This window comes from Oryx dammah, unplaced genomic scaffold (genome assembly GCF_014754425.2).
Source record: "Oryx dammah isolate SB20612 unplaced genomic scaffold, SCBI_Odam_1.1 HiC_scaffold_25, whole genome shotgun sequence".
In the NCBI taxonomy this organism is placed as follows: domain Eukaryota; kingdom Metazoa; phylum Chordata; class Mammalia; order Artiodactyla; family Bovidae; genus Oryx; species Oryx dammah.
Genome location: NW_024070209.1, coordinates 14,708,231 through 14,730,337, shown reverse-complemented (window position 1 = coordinate 14,730,337; position 22,107 = coordinate 14,708,231). Strand labels below are relative to the sequence as shown.

Below are 22,107 nucleotides of genomic sequence, written 5' to 3'. Positions count from 1 at the left end.
CTTAGGCTTAAAAAATAGTCTCTGTAGATGCTGCCAGAGAATCTTTTGATTAAAATACTCTCTCAAAATTACTTTGTGCTTCGTCTTACTCTGAGATGAAGACGAAAGAGTTGAAACTTAACTAAAATTCTACTTCCAACAAGTACAAAGAGTGTTATTTTATTTTATTTTTTGCTTTAACAAGATGATGATTTAGATCAGGAAGACATTAGTACAACAGTGACATGAAAGGTTTTGGAATTATGAGACAGGAAAGGACCTTAACAACTGTTTCCTGGCCTCTTGGAAAGACTGCACTTAAAGTCCTTTTCTAAACCAAAAAAAAAAAGCTATATAAATCCTAGAGCTAAGGAGTGCTGTAAGAAAGAATTGTATATGCTTAGTGGTTTTTCATAGCATGGATGCAGAGCCTCAAAAAGGCACCTTTAGCTTACAATTTGGTAGTGTTTTCCATTCTAGGCAATGTAGAAAAACATCACGGACACATACAGGACAATGCTAGAAACAGCAGTTTGACACATCACTCAGTTCTCCCAAGATACAAGTAGATGTGAGTACAAAAAAAAGCAACAGAAAAGTTAAAAATAGAAAACTCAGTAGTTATCCTAAAACATGAGCAAGCTAGCACATAAAAAACATCGGAAAACAATGAGAAATATTCCAAATCGCTCCAGGAGCACAGCTGTCTTCCATTAAACCAGAATAGAAAGAAGCTAGCTTGATCAACTCCAGCACAGGTATCCAGAATTACAGGGCTTCCCAGGTGCCGCTAGTGGTAAAGAATCTGCCTGCCAATGGAGAATACACAGGGACCTGGGTTTGGGAAGACCCCCTGAAGTAGGCAATGGCATCCCACTCCAGTATTCTTGTCTGGAAAATTCCATGGGCATAGGAGCCTGACGGACTACAGTCTATGGGGCTGCAAAGAGTTGGACTCAACTGAATGACTGAGCACATCTACCAGAATTATAATACACTCATTTTAAATTATTTCTTTGTTATTGTTATTTAGTCCCTAAGTCATGCCTGACTCTTTGCAACCCCATGGACTGTAGCCCATCAGGCTCCTCTGTCCATGGGATTTCCCACCCAAGAATACTGGAGTGGGTGCCATTTCCTTCTCCAGAGGATCTTCGCAGCCCAGGGATCGAACTTGCTTGAAAGGCAGATTCTTTACCACTGAGCCACCTGGGAAGCCCAAATTCTCTCTTACTACACTATAACATTCTTGTCATTTTCCAAGTAAAAAAACAACAAGGATAATAATAAATATAAGTGGGTTTAAGAGGAAATAATCTTTGAAAGAAATCTCAAAAATGTTTCCTTTGCTTGTCTGGGCTCAGAGTGAAGAAGAATATCAATATGTTTCAAATTTTATTGAAAGCCACCTGGAAAAATGGCAGAACAAAACTTAATGGTAATTCTCCCTCCTTTTCAATTCAATTCCAGTTGGGTTGAGGAATCCTTTCTCTGAACCTTCTACTCAGCCTGAGCAACTTTATTTTGAAGAATTTGGTCAGTGTAGTACGATGGTATATTCAGGATGAAATTTACTGCTGATCTGCCCCTATGAAAGTTCTAATTTTATGAAAGAAGAGTAAACTGCAATGAACATGAACATTTTGTTGGTACTTGCCAACTTCTTATATACGTGAATAAGCATTTTCTTAACAAGCAACAAGAGCAAGGACAAAAAAATTACTCCATTTTATTTGAATGAAAATGAAATGAAATCCATGTGAGTTTAAATCTAAACCAGAATGGACTATCTGTGCAGCAAAATAAAACAAGCACATGTTTCACACTTAAGGGATAAATTCCACTGTTCCATTTTAGTTATAAAAACACTTTAATGCACATATAGTCCAATGAAAGAGCTCAAGAAACCAAGCAAGTACATAATGGTTTTATAATAGCAATGGCAACCCACTCCAGTATTTTTGCCTGGAGAATCCCAGGGATAGAGGAGCCTAGTGGGCTGCCGTCTATGGGGTCGCACAGAGTTGGACACGACTGAAGCGACTTAGCAGCAGCAGCAGCAGCAGCAGCAGCAGCAGCAGCAGCAGCAGCCTTCCCAAGTAGCTCAGAGCTAAAGAATCCGCCTGTAATGCAGGACAAAGGTTTGTTTCCTGGTTAGGAAGATGCCATGGAGAAGGAAATGGGAACCACTCCATTACTCTTGCCTTGGAAATCCCACAGAAAGGCTGGCAGGCTACAGGCCATGGGGTGGCAAACAGCTGGGCACAACTTAGAAACAACAGCAACAATAGACCTATATTGGAGCTTGATTATATTACTCCATAAGAAAAAATTTTAAAGCCTTGTATAAAATTATGTCCTAGGTAATATTTTCATTCATATCAGTTTGGTTTACAATTTTAGTAGCTTTACTATTTGAGGCAAGAGTACTGGAGTGGGTTGCCATTTCCTTCTCCAGGGAATCTTCCCCACCCAGGGATTGAACCCGGGTCTTGCACATCACAGGCAGGTGCTTTACCGTCTGAGCCACCAGGGACGCTCTTACTGTTTGATACTACTAGTTAATTTTCATATTGCACATAATATTAATTAAAAGAAATTAAATCGCCTGAACCTACCTTTAGAAAAATTAAATCTCATGTTGGCAAACCAGCTGTTGCTGTTCACTCAGTTGTATCCAACTCTTTGTGACCCCAGAAAAAGACTGTACCCAAGTACTGCATTTCAGAGTCTTTTTGTTGACTATGAGAGCTACTCCATTTCTTCTACGGGATTCTTGCCCATAGTAGTAGATATAATGGTCATCTAAATTAAACTCACCCATTCCAGTCCATTTTAGTTCACTTATTCCTAAAATGTCAATATTCATGCTTACCATCTCCTGTTTGACCAATTCATTCATGAACCTAACATTCCAGGTTCCTATGCAATACTGTTCTTTATAGCATCAGACTTTACTTTCACCACCAAACACATCCAAAACTGGGCGTTGCTTCTGCTTTGGCTCAGACTCTCTATTCCCTCTAGAGCCATTTCTTCACTCTTCTCCAGGAGCATCATGGGTACCAGCAACCTGGGGGGCTCATCTTCCAGTGTCATATCAGCCTTTTCATACTGCTCATGGGGTTCTCAAGGCAAAAATGCTGACGTGGTTTGCCATTCATTCCCTTCTCCACTGTACCACGTTTCTGTTAGATAAATCAATTAGCTAACAGAAACCTATTTCATTTGCTTTATGCATCTTTTAACTGTTACTCTGGAATAACCATAGCTCCACAGCAAGTAAGGTCCGATGTGCCCGTCACCTTGTTTTCCCCCAATGGCACCATTACATCACTATCAAAACCAGGACACTGACACCGAGGCAGTCAATGCAACTTATTCAGATTTTACCAGTTTAAAGTGCACTTATTTGTGTTTCTATATATGTATTTGTTGTTGCTGTTTAGTTGATAAGTCACATCCAACTTTTCTGCAAGTCGGACTTTCGCCACCAGGTTCCTTTGTCCATGGGATTTCCCAGGCAAGAATCTAGAGTGGGTTGCCATTTTCTTCTCCAGGGGATCTTCCCAACCCAGGGATCAAACCCACATCACCAGCACTGGCGGGCAGATTCTTTACCACTGAGCCACCAGGGAGGCCCTGTATGTGCGTAGAGTTCTATGCAATTTTATCGCATTTTAGATTTGTCTGCTGCTGCTGCCGCTAAGTCACTTCAGTCATGTCCGACTCTGTGCGACCCCACAGACGGCAGCCCACCAGGCTCCCCCATCCCTGGGATTCTCCAGGCAAGAACACTGGAGTGGGTTGCCATTTCCTGCTCCAATGCATGAAAGTGAAAAGTGAAAGGGAAGTTGCTCAGTCGTGTCTGACTCTTTGCGACCCCATGGACTGTAGCCTACCAGGCTCCTCCATCCATGGGAGTTTCCAGGCAAGAGTACTGGAGTGGGGTGCCATCGCCTTCTCCATAGATTTGTCTAATACCTTACAAATTTAAAATTTATGAAAATAAATGTGAATTTTTTAAAAAGGTAAATCTTGCATAACTACCTTTTTTCCCTCCCCAAGAAAGGTTGAGTCATTTTCAAACAGGAAAGAAAAGCTAATTCTTGCACCCATTATATATCATATACTGTGTTTCATGAGCATACTGTATAAAGGATATTTGTGATAATACCTACATGGATATAATGTTTTTAAAAATAGGAAAGTAGGAAATTTTTTAAAAGTTAAAACTAAAGATTCCTCTATCAACACTACTAAATTGTATTAGAGATGATATCTTTTCTGGAGAGGGGGAATATCACACAAAGTAGGCTAAATAGTTACCTTAACAGATTAACAGACAATTGCTGTTTACTCAAAAAGAGCATATTAATACAAAAATTACTGCATCATATGTCTGCAAATTACTGATCACAATCATGTCCTAAGAGCTGTATTGTTTTTATACAGGAGGGTCTTAGTCTGTTTAGGCTGCTATAACGAAATACCAGACTGTGGTTTGTAAACAATAGAAATTTGTTTCTCACAATCCTGGAGGTTGGAAGTCTAAACAAGGTGTCAGCATGTTCAGGTAAGGGCTCTCTTCTAGCTGGCTGACTTCTCCTTGTGCATCCACATGGCAGAAGTGGGTCGAGAGCTCTAGAATCTTTTTTACAAGAGCACAAATCTCATTCATGAGAGCTCCATCCTCATGATCTCAGTACCTCCCAAAGGCTCCACTTCCTAACATCATCACTGGGCATCAGAATTTAAACATATGAATTTTGGGGGACACAATTATTCAGACCATAACGGGGTAGAAACGTTGAGGAGGTTGAGCTCAAAAGGCAATCTACTGAGCCCAGTTCTCTTCTGTAGACTTTAATCAACTGTCAGCTTAACATGTCAGCTTCACACTGTAGCTATTTCAAAAGCATCTAAAACTCAATACTCCGAAAGTGAATTCTGGATAAGGTCTTCCTCTAGCTTCTTATTTCAGTGAATAGTACCACTATCCTATCCAGCATTGTAAACCAGAAAGAAGTCTGATTATCTTTGACAGTTTTCTTCATTCACATGCTTTCCGCACCATTCAACCACCACTAAATTCTATCACTTTTATCTCTAAATATTTTTTGAACCTGCCCACTTTTCTCCATTTCTACCACCAGCACCAATCTAGTGCAAATTACCATCTCCTGCCTGCATGACTATAATGGTCTGCTAACTGCTTTCCCTAATTATTCTTTTTTCGATCCATTCTCACCTATAGCCAGAACAATCTTTCTTGAATGCAAATCTTTCACTCTCTAAAATCCTTTGGTGGCCTCCCATTGCTTTTTCAGCTAAATCTAATAATCTCCACATGCCCTATCCACTTCTTCAGAACAATTTTCTGTCTCCCGCCCCACCGTGACCCTATGTTCCAGGCATATTAAGCCGCTGTTTTCTGAATGAACCAAGATCCCTTTAACCTCAGAGACTCTGTATCTGGTTGTTTCGTCCAACTTCAGATAATTAAATGCCACCCATTCTTCAATTCTATGGTATACTTATTTAAGAAATTTTCCATAATTTCCCTGACTAGATAACATTCCTTTCATAGTCCCCTTGGCTTTTCCTCCACAGCACTTATAGTTTATAATAATATATTTGCGTGATTATTTGGTTAATGTCTCTAAGTTCTCTGATGGGAGAAGCTAAGTGTGTTTCTTGTCCTTTTGTTTTGAACACGTTAACTCCAATACCTGTTACAGAGCCTGGTCCATAGTAGGGAGCCAACAAATGTGTGCAGGTTGGATGAATTAATTAATGGAAGGGCATAGAGCTGTACAGATCTTGAAAGAAAGTAATAAGAATGTTGAAGTTGAAAGTTCAGTTTCAAAACTGGAAGTTAAAGGAAAGAAGACGTTTGTCATTCTGCAGTGTATTTTGGTAACACCGTAACCTGCAATAACATGAAAAATAAAATATGTATCTAATGAACTGGAATGTATTAGATAAAAAACAATAGAAGCTATATTAAGAAAAGACATTAGGGCTTTCCTGCCAAAGCAGGAAATGGGTTTGATCTCTAGTCCAAGAAGATCCCACGTGCTGTGGAGCAACTCAGCCCGTGTGCCACAACTACTGAGCCCACTTGCTGCAACTACTGAAGCTTGTGCGCCCTTGAGCCCACGCCCCACCAAGAGAAGCCACTGCAACAAGAAGCCCATGCACCATAACCAGAGAATAGCCCCGCTCTCTGCAACTAAAACCCCTGCAGCAACAAAAACCCAGCACAGGCAAAAAAAAATTTTTTTAAGGAAGAGACATTAGAGGTTTTAATAAAGCAGATATACAAAATTATATTTGCACTCTGTAAACACAGTCCTTGAAGCAGGAAATGGCAACTTATTCCAGTATTCTTGTCTGGGAAATTCCATGAACAGAGGAGTCTGGCAGGCTACAGTCCATGGGTCGAACAGAGTCGGACATGACTTAGCAACTAAACAACAAGGATAAACATAATCTTAGCTAGACTATGGAGGACTGATTTAAGGGGGGAGAGGTTGAGGAGGAAGTATTGTCAGTAAAGAACAGAGAAGAGAAACAGAAAGGACTTGAACTAAGGCAATGGAGCTATTCTGCAATAACTGGATAATCAACTGACTACGAGAAGGTGAAAGAGAGACTGGAGACAAGTTTCTGGACTTTGGCAAGAGGAACTATATCACAAACATTAACTTATCTTCTCTTTAGTACTTGCCTCATTTTCAACATTGGTTAAGTAATCCACCAATAAATATTTATGGCTTACTTATTTCTATAAGCCCTGAGAGTGATATAAAGAAGTAAGATACTTCAAAGAGTTTAAAACCCAATTGATCATATATCCAAACAATGGACTACTATTCAGCCAGAAAAGGAATGAGTTACTGACACATACTGTAACATGAACAAAGCTTGAAAGCATTAAGCTGAGTGAAAAAAAAAAAAAAAGACACAAAGGTCACATATTGTATTATTCTATTTACATGAAATATCAACAATAGGCAAATCTCTAGAGTCAGAAAGTACATTAGGGGAAAAAAAAAGAAAGTAGATTAGTGGTTGCCAGGGACTGGATACACAGGGAGGGAAAGGAGTAACTGAAAATGAGTACAGGGTTTCTTTTTAGAGTGTTGAAAATGATACAAAATCCTACTAGCACTGCAAAACACACTCTTCCCTAGGTAAAAGACAAGGCCTAGTGCCAACAGATCATAGGTGCCAGAGGAGTAAAGAGGCCTAAGTTATCAAAGAGGGGGTCAGGAGGGCTATGTGGAAGCAGACTCTGACTCTGGCATGAGGTAAGTGGATGAGCAGAGAAGGAATAAGAAATCATTCCAAAGATGGGAGAAAATATTTCCAGGGCTTAATCTCCAAAACATACAAACAGCTCACACAACTCAACGACAAAAAAAACAAACAACCCAACTGAAAAATGGGCAGAAGACCTTAACTGACATTTCTCCAAAGAAGACATGCACATGGCCAGCAGGCACATGAAAAGATGCTCAACATCACTAATTATTAGAGAAATACAAATCAGAACTACAATGACGTACCGCCTCACGCTGGTCAGAATGGCCATCGTTAAAAAGTCCACAAATAACAAATGTTGGGGAGGGTGTGGAGAAAAGGTTACCCTCCTATACTGCTTGTAGGAATGTAACCTGGTGCAGCTACCATGTGAAGCTTCCTCAGAAAACTAAAAATAGAATTACTCTATGATCCAGCAATCTCATTCCTGGGCAAATACCGGACAAAACTATAACTGAAGAAGATTCACGCACCCCTATGTTCATGGCAGCACTATTCACAATAGCCAAAACACGGTAACAACCAAAACGTCCATCAGCAGAGGAGTGGATCAAGAAGAATTGGTGTGCATATAAGATGGAATACCACACAACCATAAAAAAGCCCGCAGTAATGCCATCTGCAGCAACATGGGTGCAACTAGAGATTATCATACTAAATGATGTCAGTCAGAAAGAGAAAGACAAATACCATACATTATCCCTCACATGTGGAATCTGAAACATGGCACAAATGAAGCTATCTACAAAACAGAAACTGACTCACAGACAGAGAGAACAGTCTTTCAGTTGCCACGAAGGCAGCAGTGAGAGAGGCAAGGACTGGGAGTTTGGCGATCAGCATATATAAACTATTACATATAGGATGGATCAGCAACAAGGTCCTATATATAGCACAGGGAACTATATTCAGTCTTCTGTGCTAAACCATCATGGAAAAGAATACTTAAAAAGAATGTCCACATGTGTCTAACTGAGTCACTGTGCTGTGCAGGAGAGACTGGCAGAGCACCGTAAAACAAATCACACTTCAGTAAAAAATAAAATTAAAAAAGCTATCATTTCAAGGAAAACAAAGGGCAGAGACAAAGGCTAATGAAAGGCCCAGTTTTAAAGACTCTGGGAATTACCTTTCCCGTTTGGGAAGCACTGCTGAGGATCTACCTGTAGATGACAGGAAACAAGTACAGATCCAGCAAAGTGGTAAGGACTACTGGATGCTGAGGTAGTGCAGCTGTGAAACCAATGAAAAGCAGTAGTCGAGTTAATTAAAAATTCTGTCAATTAGGAGGGGACCTGTGAGTCATGACAGAGATGGAGGAAACAAGAGTAGAAATACAAATTTTAAAAAATGCTACAGAGAAAAACAAAGAGCAAGAAAAGCTCCAAAATAAGCAATAAGATATGGGAATAAAAGCATACAGAGGCTTATCCTAGAAAAAGAAGAAACTTTTCCTTTAAGATTTGGAAGATGGATGTTTTGATATAAATACAAAGATATTTAGGGGTAGCAAAACATGAGGGCAGGAAAATGGTTACTGGTGGTTTAGACCATCTTTCTTGCTAAGGTGTCTCGTTCATCCCCTTTCCAACCATGTGCTGGACTTCTGTCCAATTTGTGTTGGCTTCAGTTCTAGTAGCACAACAGCCTTATCTTAATCAAAAAGTATAAGGTAGTCATCAAACATTTATTAAGTTCCTGCTATGAACTGAGGTGCTGTGCTAGGCAGTGGGTATGATACTGGTAGACAGTAAAACACAGCTTCTAACTCCAAGGAGCTCAAGCTATAAATCAGTATTGTTTTAGCTCTGTAAAGATTGGGAAATATAAAATACAGGGACTCTTGTGCTCAGTCATGTCTGACTCTTTGCAGCCCAATGGACTGTAGCCTGTCAGACTCCTCTGTCCATGGAGTTTTCCAGGCAAGAATCCTGGAGTGGGCTGCCATTTCCTACTCCAGGGCATTGTCTCAGCCCAAGGATAAAACCCTTGGCATCTCCTTCATTGGCAGGCAGATTTTTTTTTTTACCACTGAGCCACCTGGGAAGCAATATACAGGGACTGCCTCAGCCAATTACTGCCTTTGCAATAATCACAAGGCTGTGAGGTTAAAACTGGAAAAAAAAAAAAAAGCCCAGGCTTAAATTGAAGAAAGCAGGGAAGACCACTAGGCCAATCAAAGTGAAAGTGAAGTCGCTCAGTCATGTCCAACTCTTTGCGACCCCATGGACTGTAGCCTACCAGGCTTCTCCATCCATGGGATTTTCCAGGCAAGGGTACTGGAATGGGATGCTATTTCCGCCAATCAGGTATGACCTAAATCAAATCCCTTATGATTATACAGTGAAGGTGATTAATAGATTCAAGGGATGAGATTTGAGAGACAGAGTATCTGAAGAATATGGACAGAGGTGCGTTACACTGTACAGGAGTCAGTGACCAAAACCATCCCAAAGAAAAACAAATCCAAGAAGGCAAAGTGGTTGTCTGAGGAGGCTTTACACACAGCTGAGGAAAGAAGAGAAGCAAAAAGCAAGGGACAAATGGAAAGATACATCCAACTGAATGCAGAGTTCCAGAGAACAGCAAGGAGAGATAAGAAGGCCTCCTTAAATGAACAATGCAAAGAAATAAAGGAAAACAACAGAATGGGAAAGACTACAGATCTCTTCAAGAAAACTGGAGATACCAAGGAAACATTTCATGCAGGGATGAGCATGATAAAGGACAGAAACAGTAACGAGCTAACAGAAGCAGAAGAGATTAAGAAGAAGTGACAAGAACACACAGGAAAACTATACAAAAAGGCCTTAATGACCCAGATAATACGATGGTGTGGTCACTCACTTAGAGCCTGATATCCAGGAGTCAGAAGTCAAGTGGCCCTTAGGTAGCATTACTACAAACAAGGCTAGTGGGAGGGACAGAATTCCAGCTAAGCTATTTAAAAATCCTAAAAGATGACACTGTTAAAGTGCCGCACTCAATATGCCAGTAAATTTGGAAAACTCAGCAATGGCACAGGACTGGAAAAGGTCAGTTTTCATTCCAATCCCAAAGAGGGGCAGTGTCAAATAATGTACAAACTACCAGATAATTGTGCTCATTTCGCGTGCCAGTAAGGTTAGACTCCAAATCGTTCAAGCTAGGCTTCAGCAGTACATGAACTGAGAACCTCCAGATGTACAAGCTGGATTTAGAAAAGGCAAAGGAACCAGAGATCAAACTGCCAACATCTGTTGGATCATACAAAAAGCAAAGGAATTCCAGAAAAACATCTACTTCTGCTTCATTAACTATGATAAAGCCTTTGTGTGGATCACAACAAACTGGAAAATTCTTAGAGATGGGAATACCAGACCACCATATCTGCCTCCTGAAAAACCTGTATGCAAGTCAAGAAGCAACAGTTAGAATTGGATATGGAACAACAAACCGGTTCAAAATTGGGAAAGAAGTATGTCAAGGCTATATACTGTCACCTTGCTTATTTAACTTACATGTAGAGTGCATCATGTGAAATGCCAGGTTGGATGAATCACAAGCCTGGATCAAGACTGCTGGGAGAAATATCAATAAGCTCAGATATGCAGAGAACACCATCCTAGTGGCAGAAAGGGAAGAGGAATTAAAGACCCTCAATCAAAGTGAAAGAGGAGAGTGAAAAGGCTGCATTAAAATTCAACATTCAAAAAAACCAAGATCATGGCATCTGGTCCCATCACTTCATGGCAAATAGATGGGGAAAAAAACGGAAACAGTGAGAGACTTTATTTTCTTGGGCTCCACAATTACTGTGGATGGTGAACGTAACCATGAAATTAAAAGGCACTTGCTCTGTGGAGAAAAGCTATGGCAAACTTAGCATATTAAAAAGCAGACACATCACTTTGCTGACAAAGATCTATATAATCAAAGCTATGGTTTCTCCAGAAGTCATGTACGGATGTGAGAGATGGATCATAAAGAAGGCTGAGTGCCAAAGAACTGATGCTTTTAAACTGTGGTGTTGGAGAAGACTCTTGAAAGTCCCTTAGACAGCAGAGAGATCAAACCAGTCAAGCCTGAAGGAAATCAACCCCGAATTTTCACTTGAAGGATGATGCTGAAGCTGAAGCTTCGATACTTTGGCCACCTGACACAAAGAGCCTACTCACTGAAGAAGACCCTGAGGCTGGGAAAGACTGAGGGCAGGAGGAGAAAAGGGCAACAGGGGATAAGATGGTTGGATGGCATCACCAACTCAATGGACATGAATCTGAGCAAACTCCAGGGGATAGTGAAACACAGGGAAGCCTGGTGTGCTGCAGCAAGGTCTCAAAGAGTCAGATACGACTTAGTGACTGAACAACATCATAGCTTTTAAAGAATGTTCTTCCCTCTTTTCAACCTGAAGAACTTTTCCTTTAAACTGTACCTCATCTTTCGCTGAAGACCTCCTGATCCCTTCCTGCACTTAACCACTTCTACCTTTCAACATCCTTTTTAATAGTATTTATTATGTATGATGAATTTTTAAAAATCCCTTTCTTATTAAGCCATTTTTGTGGTGTTAGGGACTTCTTCATATGCAGTCCCTCGCATATGGACATACTCCCTTCATTCTACATACAAAAACATTACTTATCTTTCAAAATTTGGCAAAATATTACCTCTCTTAAATTGTCCCTGATCTTTCAGCTATAAAAAAATGTCCTCCTCTCCTGACTGATCTTTCATAATATTCTAAATCAGAGCCTCTCAAGCTTTAATGTGCTACATGAATCACTGAAGGATGATCTTGTCAAAATGTATATTATAATTAAGCAGATTATTCTGCATTACTAGCGCTCAGCAATGCCAATGTTGCTGATCTGTGGAAATGTAACAGGCAAAGAATCATTGATTTGTGTGATAAAAAATAAAGTCAAAGGGTTGCTTTAAAGACTTCTATATAATATTTTACATATGTATAACAGTATCATTGTTGTTGTTCAGTCGCTAAGCACTTCTGACTCTTTTGTGACCCTATGGACCTGCCAGGCTCCTCTACATTCTTGCATTTATACACACGCATTTCATTACTGCTTTTGGATGTAGGTTTACACCTATCAGGATGTAGGTTTACACCTATTCTGAATCCAGAATATCCAGTCTAGATTTCATTATTCACTCATTTATTCATTTACTGGCCATACATAGTCTATGCTCTTTTAACTTGTACTTATGGACCCTGCTTTTATACACATTACCTTAAGCAGTTTTCACAATATTCTTGTAAGTGTGCTTTTCATTTTACTTAATGTAAGTTTACAGGAGCTATGTAATTTGGCCAATATCACAGAGCTACTGTCAGAGTCAGAACTTCAACTGAAGTCCTCCGGATCTAAATCCAGTAAGTTTTCAGCTATACCATCCAGATGTGCTAAGTTTTGTAGTCAAAAATGTCAATGTCATATGAGACAAAAGAAAGCAGAAATCATTTATTCCTTCAACAAACAATTATGTTGTGATGTTTATATTCTGGGTTCTGTGCTAAGTACTGGATACAGAAAAGATTAGGGAAGTTTCTGAGTAACAGCTAAGCAAAGTTTCAGCAAGGAAGGAATATTTGATTTCATCCTGGTGTAAGGAAGAGAAACTGCATTCTAAGCATGAGGACCAGGATACACACATATATGGATACAAACACCAAAGCACATTTTAGAACAAAGAACATGTACAGTTGGTAACTGTATTAAGAAATCTGATAATAATATAGCATTAAGAGACCTGAGCAGAATCTAGGAGAGTATACATGAAAACATCTACAAGCTGAAAACATTCGTGTTTAGACAAAAAACATAAAAACAGAAAAGCAAGAATTTACATGGCATGCTTAGGAACCAGAGAAGAGACTTGGCGTCACAGCGTGAATGTTTATGTTAGAGAACAACAGAAAATACTTGTGGGGCCAGCTGATAATGAAACTCAAAGCAGCAACAACACCGCTAACAAGTACTGAGCATTTCACTCTGCCAGATGTACTAACTGCTTTGCATCTGCAACATGTTTGAGCACTTGGCTACCATCATTCTCATTTCAAGTATATGAAAGCTGAGGTTAGGAGAGATTGAGTAATTTGCCCAATATCACATGGACAGTAATTGGTAAAGACACAATGGAAATCCAGGATTATATACTTTATATACAATATCCACTTTACAAAAATATATGAAAGCTGCATCATGATTTAGTGTAAAGAAATCTGAGGAGACAGAACACTAGCTCTTAATTCCAGATCCTTCATGTGGAGGTTACTGAACTTTTCTAAGCCTCAGGTTCACTAAAACCCAGGAATAATAAAGCTCAGCAAGATTCTTAAAAAGATCAAACAAGTTGTTTGCTTAATATAGTCTGCATATTCCAACTGTATAAGGTTATACACATGAGAATTTTATACACATATCTATCTTTGTCTATATTTCCCTAGATACATAGGGAGTCTATACAATCTTGGAGGATATGTGGACAAGTTTGAATAAACCTTATGGATTTTACTTATTCCAGGTTTCTTGGTTTTATGGAGTCAATGGATTAGTTTGCTATATTATTATCAGATTTCTTCAGTGTATTTAAGAAAGGTAATTTCTGGGGGAAGGAAGGATATGAAAACTATGAACACAGATACATGAGTTTGAACAAACAGGCTGTGATACTAAATGACATAATTTTTTCCTTAAAGTCTGGCAAATTAAGGTCACTTATTTCTCCCCAAGCACTAGGCTACCAAATGTAGAGGTAACAAATTAAACTATTTTGGGTGGCCATAGTTCACCAAATTTCGGTATTACATTTAAATGTATCAGCTGTGTTCTCTATGATAAAATTTTTGTTTTACATTTTAAATTACAGCCAAAATTACAGTACTTTAAAAAAAATAACACTAATAAAACAAAAACGAGGAAAGCAAAACAGAAAAAGGAAAAGCAAGTCGTATTAATTAAATATTACAAAACTAGTCTTCTCAGGAAACACACTATGTCCTTCTCGACGATGAAGTTTCTACAATTAAGAAAAATTTATTTTTTTCATATTGAACAGGTAAATCTCGTCACTGGAAAATTACTGGTTAACAAGTCTAACGAAAGGAGCAGAGAAAGATTTCTGTTACAAAGAGTTTGGTAAAGTACACAGAAAAGGAGGAAAACAAATTCTCCCCTACTGTAGAAAAATCTCTCTAGCTTCCTCAAAACAGTATCTGGCGAAAATCTAGAGAATCTACTGGGAACACTAGGCTGGATTACAAGAAGTTTCAAATACATCTGGGTCTACTTCTCTGAACACTGTCAAATACCATGAAATAGGAGGAAAACTAGGGACGTAGGCAAAATACTAGATTCCATAAAAACCACGAACTCCTCGAGGGAGGTTAGTACTTGTAGCGCCTCTTCTACGCAAAAGTTATGTACTGAAAAACAACAGAGCAACACAGCCCTCCTTTCTCATTCTCATTCTCTAACGGCGATCCCGGCCAATCTAACCATCCGTTTCTGAGTTACAGCAAGTCATTTTAGAAACAAAATTTCGGGTCCCGTGGGTGCACTCGAGGTGGGGGAGTCCGGCCAAATAAACCTGACACCAGATGGTGTGGGGAAAGCCAGAAGCCGACCGAGTCTCTCGGAAAGCTCCCCACGCCCCACCCTCGGCCACTCGGCCCTCTCGGAAGGCCCGGCAAACGCACAGGCTCCAGTCACCCGTAGGTCAGCTTCCGGTCGGTACCCACCAGGCCACAATCACCCCGGCATCAGAAAGACCCTGTCGTGTCCGCCCGGCGTCCCCCGGGGTGACGGGCCCTTCGGGGGCCCAGTCTCACCTTCCGCGTCTGCTGAGGAGACAAAGGTGAAGTCCCCGTTAGTCGGGGTATACGCCGGGGGCGGGCCCGGCGGCTGCATCTCGTGGCCCCTCCGAGCCCGCGGCGGAGGAGGAGGCTGCGGCTGGGCCCAGGCCCCAAGGCCGCCGCGCCGCCGACCCGCACCCGCGCCCTACGGTGGGACCCGCGAACCGGGAGATGCAGGCTGGGAGCAAGGCCGGAGACGAACGCAGCTAGCCACGAAGCTATCCCCAAAGGTCCCCACCGAAGTGTCCTCGGTGGCGACCGCCCAGGAACCACGACGCCGGCGCCCTGACAGGACCATAACAGTGACAGCGCCGATGTGATTGGCTCTTTGTAATCTGCTCTTCCATTGGCTCCAGGAGAAAGGTTCTGATTGGCTCTCCCTCTTGTTGATGGCGGAAGTTTACCCGGGACAGGAAGTTCATTTGTAATTCATGGAAAACTCTGGCGTCTCACTTTTTTCATTTGTTTCCGTCAAGTCTCTTGCCTTTTGGCTTTTCTTTATAGTCTCTAATTCTGTTAACTGGGCGGAGTAAAAATTTTGAGAATGGGGAGTGTTTTTACAGATCAGCCCTGGAATATCCCTGGATTCCCTTTCCTTTAGATATTAATTGTATCTCCCTCTCTTTTTTTTTAAGTTTTAATTTTGTATTGGGGTATAGCTAATTAACAGTGTTGTGGTAGTTTCAGGCGAACAACGAAGGGACTCAGCCATACACATACATGTATCCATTCTCCCCCAATATCTTGACTTAAATTGTATATGGTCCTTAAGACTTACTTTTCTCATCTGTGACATGAAGGGCTGGATTGGATACTTAAAAAAAAAAAAAAAAGCTATAAATTTCCACTCAAACATTAGGGCTCTGGTCTACCACATTCCTCAGTGAGTGAGGCAATTGAAGCCTGGAAAGGTAAGGAAGGAGACAATCACAAGAGCACCTAAATCTTCTGAATTCTAGTCCAGTGCTGTTTTCACAAAGTCTTGTCTACTGATAAACTTGTTCAGTTGCTAAGTCATGCCCAGCTCTTAAAACCCCATCAACTGAAGCATGGCCAGGCACCCCTGTTCTTCACTATCTCCCAGCGTTTGCTCAAATTCATGTCCATTGAGTCCATGATGCTGTCTAACCATCTCATTCTCTGCCACCCCTTTCACTTTTTGCCTTCAATCTTTTCCTGCATCAGGGTCTTTTCCAATGAGTCCACTCTTCCCATCAGGTGGCTAGGTATTGGAGCTTAAGCATCAGTCCTTCCAATGAATAGTCAGGGTTGACTTCTTTTAGGCATGACTGGTTTGATCTTGCTGTCCAAGGGACACTCAAGAGTTCTGCAGCACCACAGTTCAAAAGCATCAGTTCTTTGGCGCTCAGCCTTCTTTATGATCCAACTCTCACATCCATACATGACTTCTGGAAAAAACATAGCTTTGTAGACCTTTGTCAGCAAAGTGATGTCTCTGCTTTTTAATATACTGTCTAGGTTTGTCATAGCTTTTCTTCCAAGGAGCAAGTGTCTTTTAATTTTGTGGCTGCAGTCACTGTCTACAGTAATTTTGGAGCCCAAAAAAACTCCAGTACTTTGGCCACCTAATGTGAAGAATCTGACTCATTAGAAAAGACCCTGATAGAAAGATTGAAGGCAGCAGGAGAAGGGGACGATAAGGGATGAGATGGTTGAATGGCATCACCAACTCGATGGATATGAGTTTGAGCAAGCTCTGGGAGTTGGTGATGGACAGGGAAGCATGGCGTGCTGCAGTTCATGGGGTCACAAAGAGTCACACATGACTAAGTGACTGAACTGAACTGAAGAAAATAAAATCTGCTTCCACTTTTTCCTCACCTATTTGCCATGAAGTGATGGAACCAGATGCCATGATCTTTGTTTTTTGAATGTTGAATTTGAAACCAGCTTTTTCACTTTCCTCTTTCACCTTTGTCAAGAGGATCTTTAGTTCCTCTTCACTTTCTGCCATAACGGTGGTGTCATCTGCATATCTGAGGTTGCTGATATTTCTCCTGGCAATCTTGATTCTAGCTTGTGAGTCATCCAGACTGCTGTTTTGCATAATGTACCCTGTGTATATAAGTTAAATAAGCAGGGTAATAATATACAGCTGTGATGTACTGCATTCCCAATTTTGAACCAGTTCATTGTTCCATGCCTGGTTTTAACTGTTGCTTCTTGACCTGCATACAGGTATCTCAGGAGGCAGGTCAGGTCATCTGGTATTCCCATCTCTTAAGAATGTTCCACATTTTGTTGTGTAACACACAGTCAAAGACTTTAGCATAGCCAATGAAGCAGCAGTAGATGTTTTTCTGGAATTCTCTTGCTTTTTGTATGATCCAACAGATGTTGGACATCACCAGATGGTCAACACTGAAATCAGATTGATTATATTCTTTGCAGCAAAAGAAGGAGAAGCTCTATACAGTCAACAAAAACAAGACCAGGAGCTGACTGTGGCTCAGATCATGAACTCCTTATATCAAATTCAGACTCAAATTGAAGAAAATAGGGAAAACCGCTAGACCATTCAGGTATGACCTAAATCAAATCCCTTATGATTATACAGTGCAAGTGAGAAATAGATTTAAGGGCCTAGATCTGATAGATAGAGTGCCTGATGAACTATGGAATGAGGTTCGTGACATTGTACAGGAGACAGGGATCAAGACCATTCCCATGGAAAAGAAATATGAAAAAGCAAAATGACTGTCTGAGGAGGCCTTACAAACAGCTGTGAAAAGAAGAGAGGTGAAAAGCAAAGGAGAAAAGGAAAGATATAAGCATCTGAACACAGAGTTCCAAAGAATAGCAAGAAGAGATAAGAAAGCCTTCTTCAGCGATCACTGCAAAGAAATAGAGGAAAAGAACAGAATGGGAAGGACTAGAGATCTCTTTAAGAAAATTAGAGATACCAAGGGAACATTTCATGCAAAGATGGGCTCGATAAAGGACAGAAATGGTCGACCTAACAGAAGCAGAAGATATTAAGAAGAGGTGGCAAGAATACACGGAAGAACTGTACAAAAAAGATCGTCATGACCCAGATAATCATGATGATGTGATCACTAATCTAGAGCCAGACATCTTGGAATGTGAAGTCAAGTGGGCCTTAGAAAGCATCACTAAGAACAAAGCTAGTGGAGGTGATGGAATTCCAGTTGAGCTGTTTCAAATCCTGAAAGATGATGCTGTGAAAGTGCTGCACTCAATATGCCACCACATTTGGAAAACTCAGCAGTGCCACAGGTCTGGAAAAGGTCCGTTTTCATTCCAATCCCAAAGAAAGGTAATGTCAAAGAATGCTCAAACTACTGCACAATTGCACTCATCTCACATGCTAGTAAAGTAATGCTCAAAATTCTCCAAGCCAGGCTTCAGCAATACGTGAACAGTGAACTCCCTGATGTTCAAGCTGGTTTTAGAAAAGGCAGAGGAACCAGAGATCAAATTGCCAACATCCGCTGGATCATCAAAAAAAGCAAGAGAGTTCCAGAAAAACATCTATTTCTGCTTTATTGACTATGCCAAAGCCTTTGACTGTGTGGATCACAATAAACTGTGGAAAATTCTGAAAGAGATGGGAATACCAGACCACCTGACCTGCCTCTTGAGAAATCTGTATGCAGGTCAGGAAGCAACAGTTAGAACTGGACATGGAACAACAGACTGGTTCCAAATAGGAAAAGGACTACGTCAAGGCTGTATATTGTCACCCTGCTTATTTAACTGATATGCAGAGTACATCATGAGAAACGCTGAACTGGAAGGAGCACAAGCTGGAATCAAGATTGCCGGGAGAAATATCAATAATCTCAAATATGCAGATGACACCACCGTTATGGCAGAAAGTGAAGAGGAGCTAAAACGCCTCTTGATGAAAGTGAAAGAGGAGAGTGAAAAAGTTGGCTTAAAGCTCAACATTCAGAAAACGAAGATCATGGCATCTGGTCCCATCACTTTATGGCAATAGATGGGGAAACAGTGGAAACAGTGTCAGACCTTATTTTTTGGGGCTCCAAAATCACTGCAGATGGTGACTGCAGCCATGAAATTAAAAGACGCTTACTCCTTCGAAGAAAAGTTATGCCCAACCTAGATAGCATATTCAAAAGCAGAGACATTACTTTGCCAACTAAGTTCCGTCTAGTCAAGGCTATGGTTTTTCCTGTGGTCATGTATGGATGTGAGAGTTGGACTGTGAAGAAGGCTGAGCGCCGAAGAATTGATGCTTTTGAAGTATGGTGTTGGAGAAGACTCTTGAGAGTCCCTTGGACTGCAAGGAGATCCAACCAGTCCATTCTGAAGGAGATCAACCCTGGGATTTCTTTGGAAGGAATGATGCTAAAGCTGAAGCTCCAGTACTTTGGCCATCTCATGCGAAGACTTGACTGATTGGAAAAGACTCTGATGCTGGGAGGGATTGAGGGCAGGAGGAGAAGGGGACGACAGAGGATGAGATGGCTGGATGGCATCAGGGACTCGATGGATGTGAGTCTGAGTAAACTCCGAGAGATGGTGATGGACAGGGAGGCCCGGTGTGCTGCGATCCATGGGGTCGCAAAGAGTCAGACACGACTGAGCAACTGAACTGAACAGATGTTGGCAATTTGATCTCTGGTTCTTCTGCCTTTTCTAAATCCAGCTTGTAAATCTGAAAGTTCTTGGCTCACATACTGAAGAAGCCAAGCTTGAAGGATTTTGAGCATTACCTTGTTAGCATGTGAAATGAGTGCAATTGTAGCTTGAACACTCTTTGGCATTGCCTTTCTTTGTGGTTGGAATGAAAACTAACCTTTTCCAGTCCTGTGCCATTGCTGAATTTTCCAAATTTGGTGGCATCTTGAGTGCAGCACTTTAACAGCACCATCTTTAAGGATTTGAAATAGCTCAGCTGGAACTTCATCACCTCCACCAGTCTCGTTTGTAGTAATGCTTCCTAAGGCTCACTTGAATTTCACACTCCAGGATGTCTGGCTCTAGGTGAGTGATCACACCATCGTGATTTGGGTCATGAAGATCTTTCTTGTACAGTTCTTCTGTGTATTCTTGCCAACTCTTCTTAATCTCTTCTGCGTCCGTTAGATCCTTGCTGTTCTGTCCTTTATTGTGCTCATCTTTGTAAGAAATGTTTCCTTGGCGTCTCCAATTTTCTTGAGGGGATCTGTAGAAGACTACAGATCTTGTTGTTTCCCCCTATTTCTTTGCACTGTTTTTTAAAGAAGGGCTTCTTATCTCTCCTTTCGAATCTCTGGAACTCTTCATTCAGTTGGGTATATCTTTCTCTCTCTCCTTTGCTTTTCACTTCTCTTCTTTTCTCAGCCACTTGTAAGACCTCCTTTGATAAACCATTTTGCCTTTCTGTCTTTCTTTTTCGTTGGGGTGGTTTTGGTCACTGCCTCCTATATATACAATGTTACAAATCTCTCTCCATTGTTCTTCAGGCACTCTGTCCAAGCCACATTAATGTGATGTCCAGTTTTTGAGAGAAGTTTTGAGGGTATAATGAGGACAGAGTTTGAGAGAGATAAATGATAGATCAGCAGTAGAGCACTGGGAAGTCATGGCCATTAAAGTGTAAAAGGAAATACTGAAAATTCCTCACAGGAGGTAACAATTAACTTGGTACTTAAAGGGTGTATAAAAATTTTTGACCAAAGAGATATGTGGGGCTGGCAGCCTGGGTCACCACATTCCAAAGATCTGGAAACTAGAAGTCATTTACTTTACTTGGAGCTTAGGTTACATGAGAGAGGATGGCTACAGATGTGATTGCATGAATAGGTAAAGAAGAAATAATGAACAATATTGCATGCTAAAAAATGTTTGGTGAAAGTGTTGGAGGAGCCCTGAAAGGAATTAGAGCAAAGGAGTGACACATTAGATATTCTTGTTAGAATAATTACTAAGATATCCAGAGTAGTGGATGTTTTGATTTGGGGAGCAGAGACTTGTATTAGACTTTAGCAGAAATATAATGTCTTGGACTAAGGTTGAAGATTGGGAATGGGGAAGAAGAAATGCTGAGACATATTAAGGATTAAGAATCTGCAAGGGATTCCTGGTGGTGCAGTGGATCGGAATCCATGGCTGGTGCAGGGAACACAGATTCAATCCCTGGCCTGGGAGGACTCCACATGCCTCAGGGCAGCTAAGCCCGTGCACCACAGCCACTGAGCCTGTGTGCCATCGTTTCTGAAACCCGAGTATCCTAGAGCCCATGCTCTGCAATGAGAGAAGCCGCTGTAGCAAGAAACCAGTGCATCACAACTAGAGAATAGCCCCTGCTCTCTGTGACTTGAGAAAGCCTGTGCACAGCAACCAAAACTCAGCGATGAATACATAAATATGTTAAAAATATGCATTTGAAAAAATAGCCACCTCTCTCAGTCTATGAAGATTGGCTCTGTGTCATGGCAGTTCTTCGCTGATTGGCTGGTTGTTCTCTGAGCCTAGGGTCTTCACAACTTGCCCCTCTCAGCATGGAATCCCCACTCTCATTCTTACCAAGATTAAATAGATTTTTCTTAAATGAATGTTTCTCCATTTGTTGTGTATCCTGAGGACAATTTCTAGAGACTTTAAATAATTGGTTTTTCAAATAATTTTCTCCAACTAAACCGTGTTGTTGTTGGGGTGAGAGTGCTGAACTCTTTAGTCCACTTTGCCATAATTTTGTGCCCATCCTTTTAACTTTTCTGTATCCTTAAAGTCTGATATGTCTTTGTAAATAGCACTTTTTCCCTAGAGTAACAACCTTAGTTTTAAACTTGAGCATTGAGTCCACATACATTCATTGTAGTTACTGGTGCATTGCTTTTTTTTCCATCTTGTTTTGTGCTTTCTATTTGTCTGCCTATTAAATTTAACTGTGTTTGGCTTCTCTTCTTTCTTTATTTTGATTATTTTCTCTTATTGTATTTTTTCATTTT

The 22,107-nt window shown here is 40.8% G+C and overlaps 1 protein-coding gene across 1 annotated transcript in view; it reads right to left on the bottom strand.

Annotated features, from left to right (window-relative positions):
- YIPF4 (Yip1 domain family member 4) overlaps positions 1-15,479 on the bottom strand; it is a 35,788-nt gene extending 20,309 nt beyond the window's left edge. Inside the window, exon 1 of the mRNA XM_040224592.1 lies at positions 15,143-15,479. Within this exon, the coding sequence (XP_040080526.1) occupies positions 15,143-15,221 (79 nt within the window). The 5' untranslated portion in view covers positions 15,222-15,479. The remainder of the gene's footprint in view (positions 1-15,142) is intronic.
- Between the last annotated feature and the right edge of the window lie 6,628 nt (positions 15,480-22,107).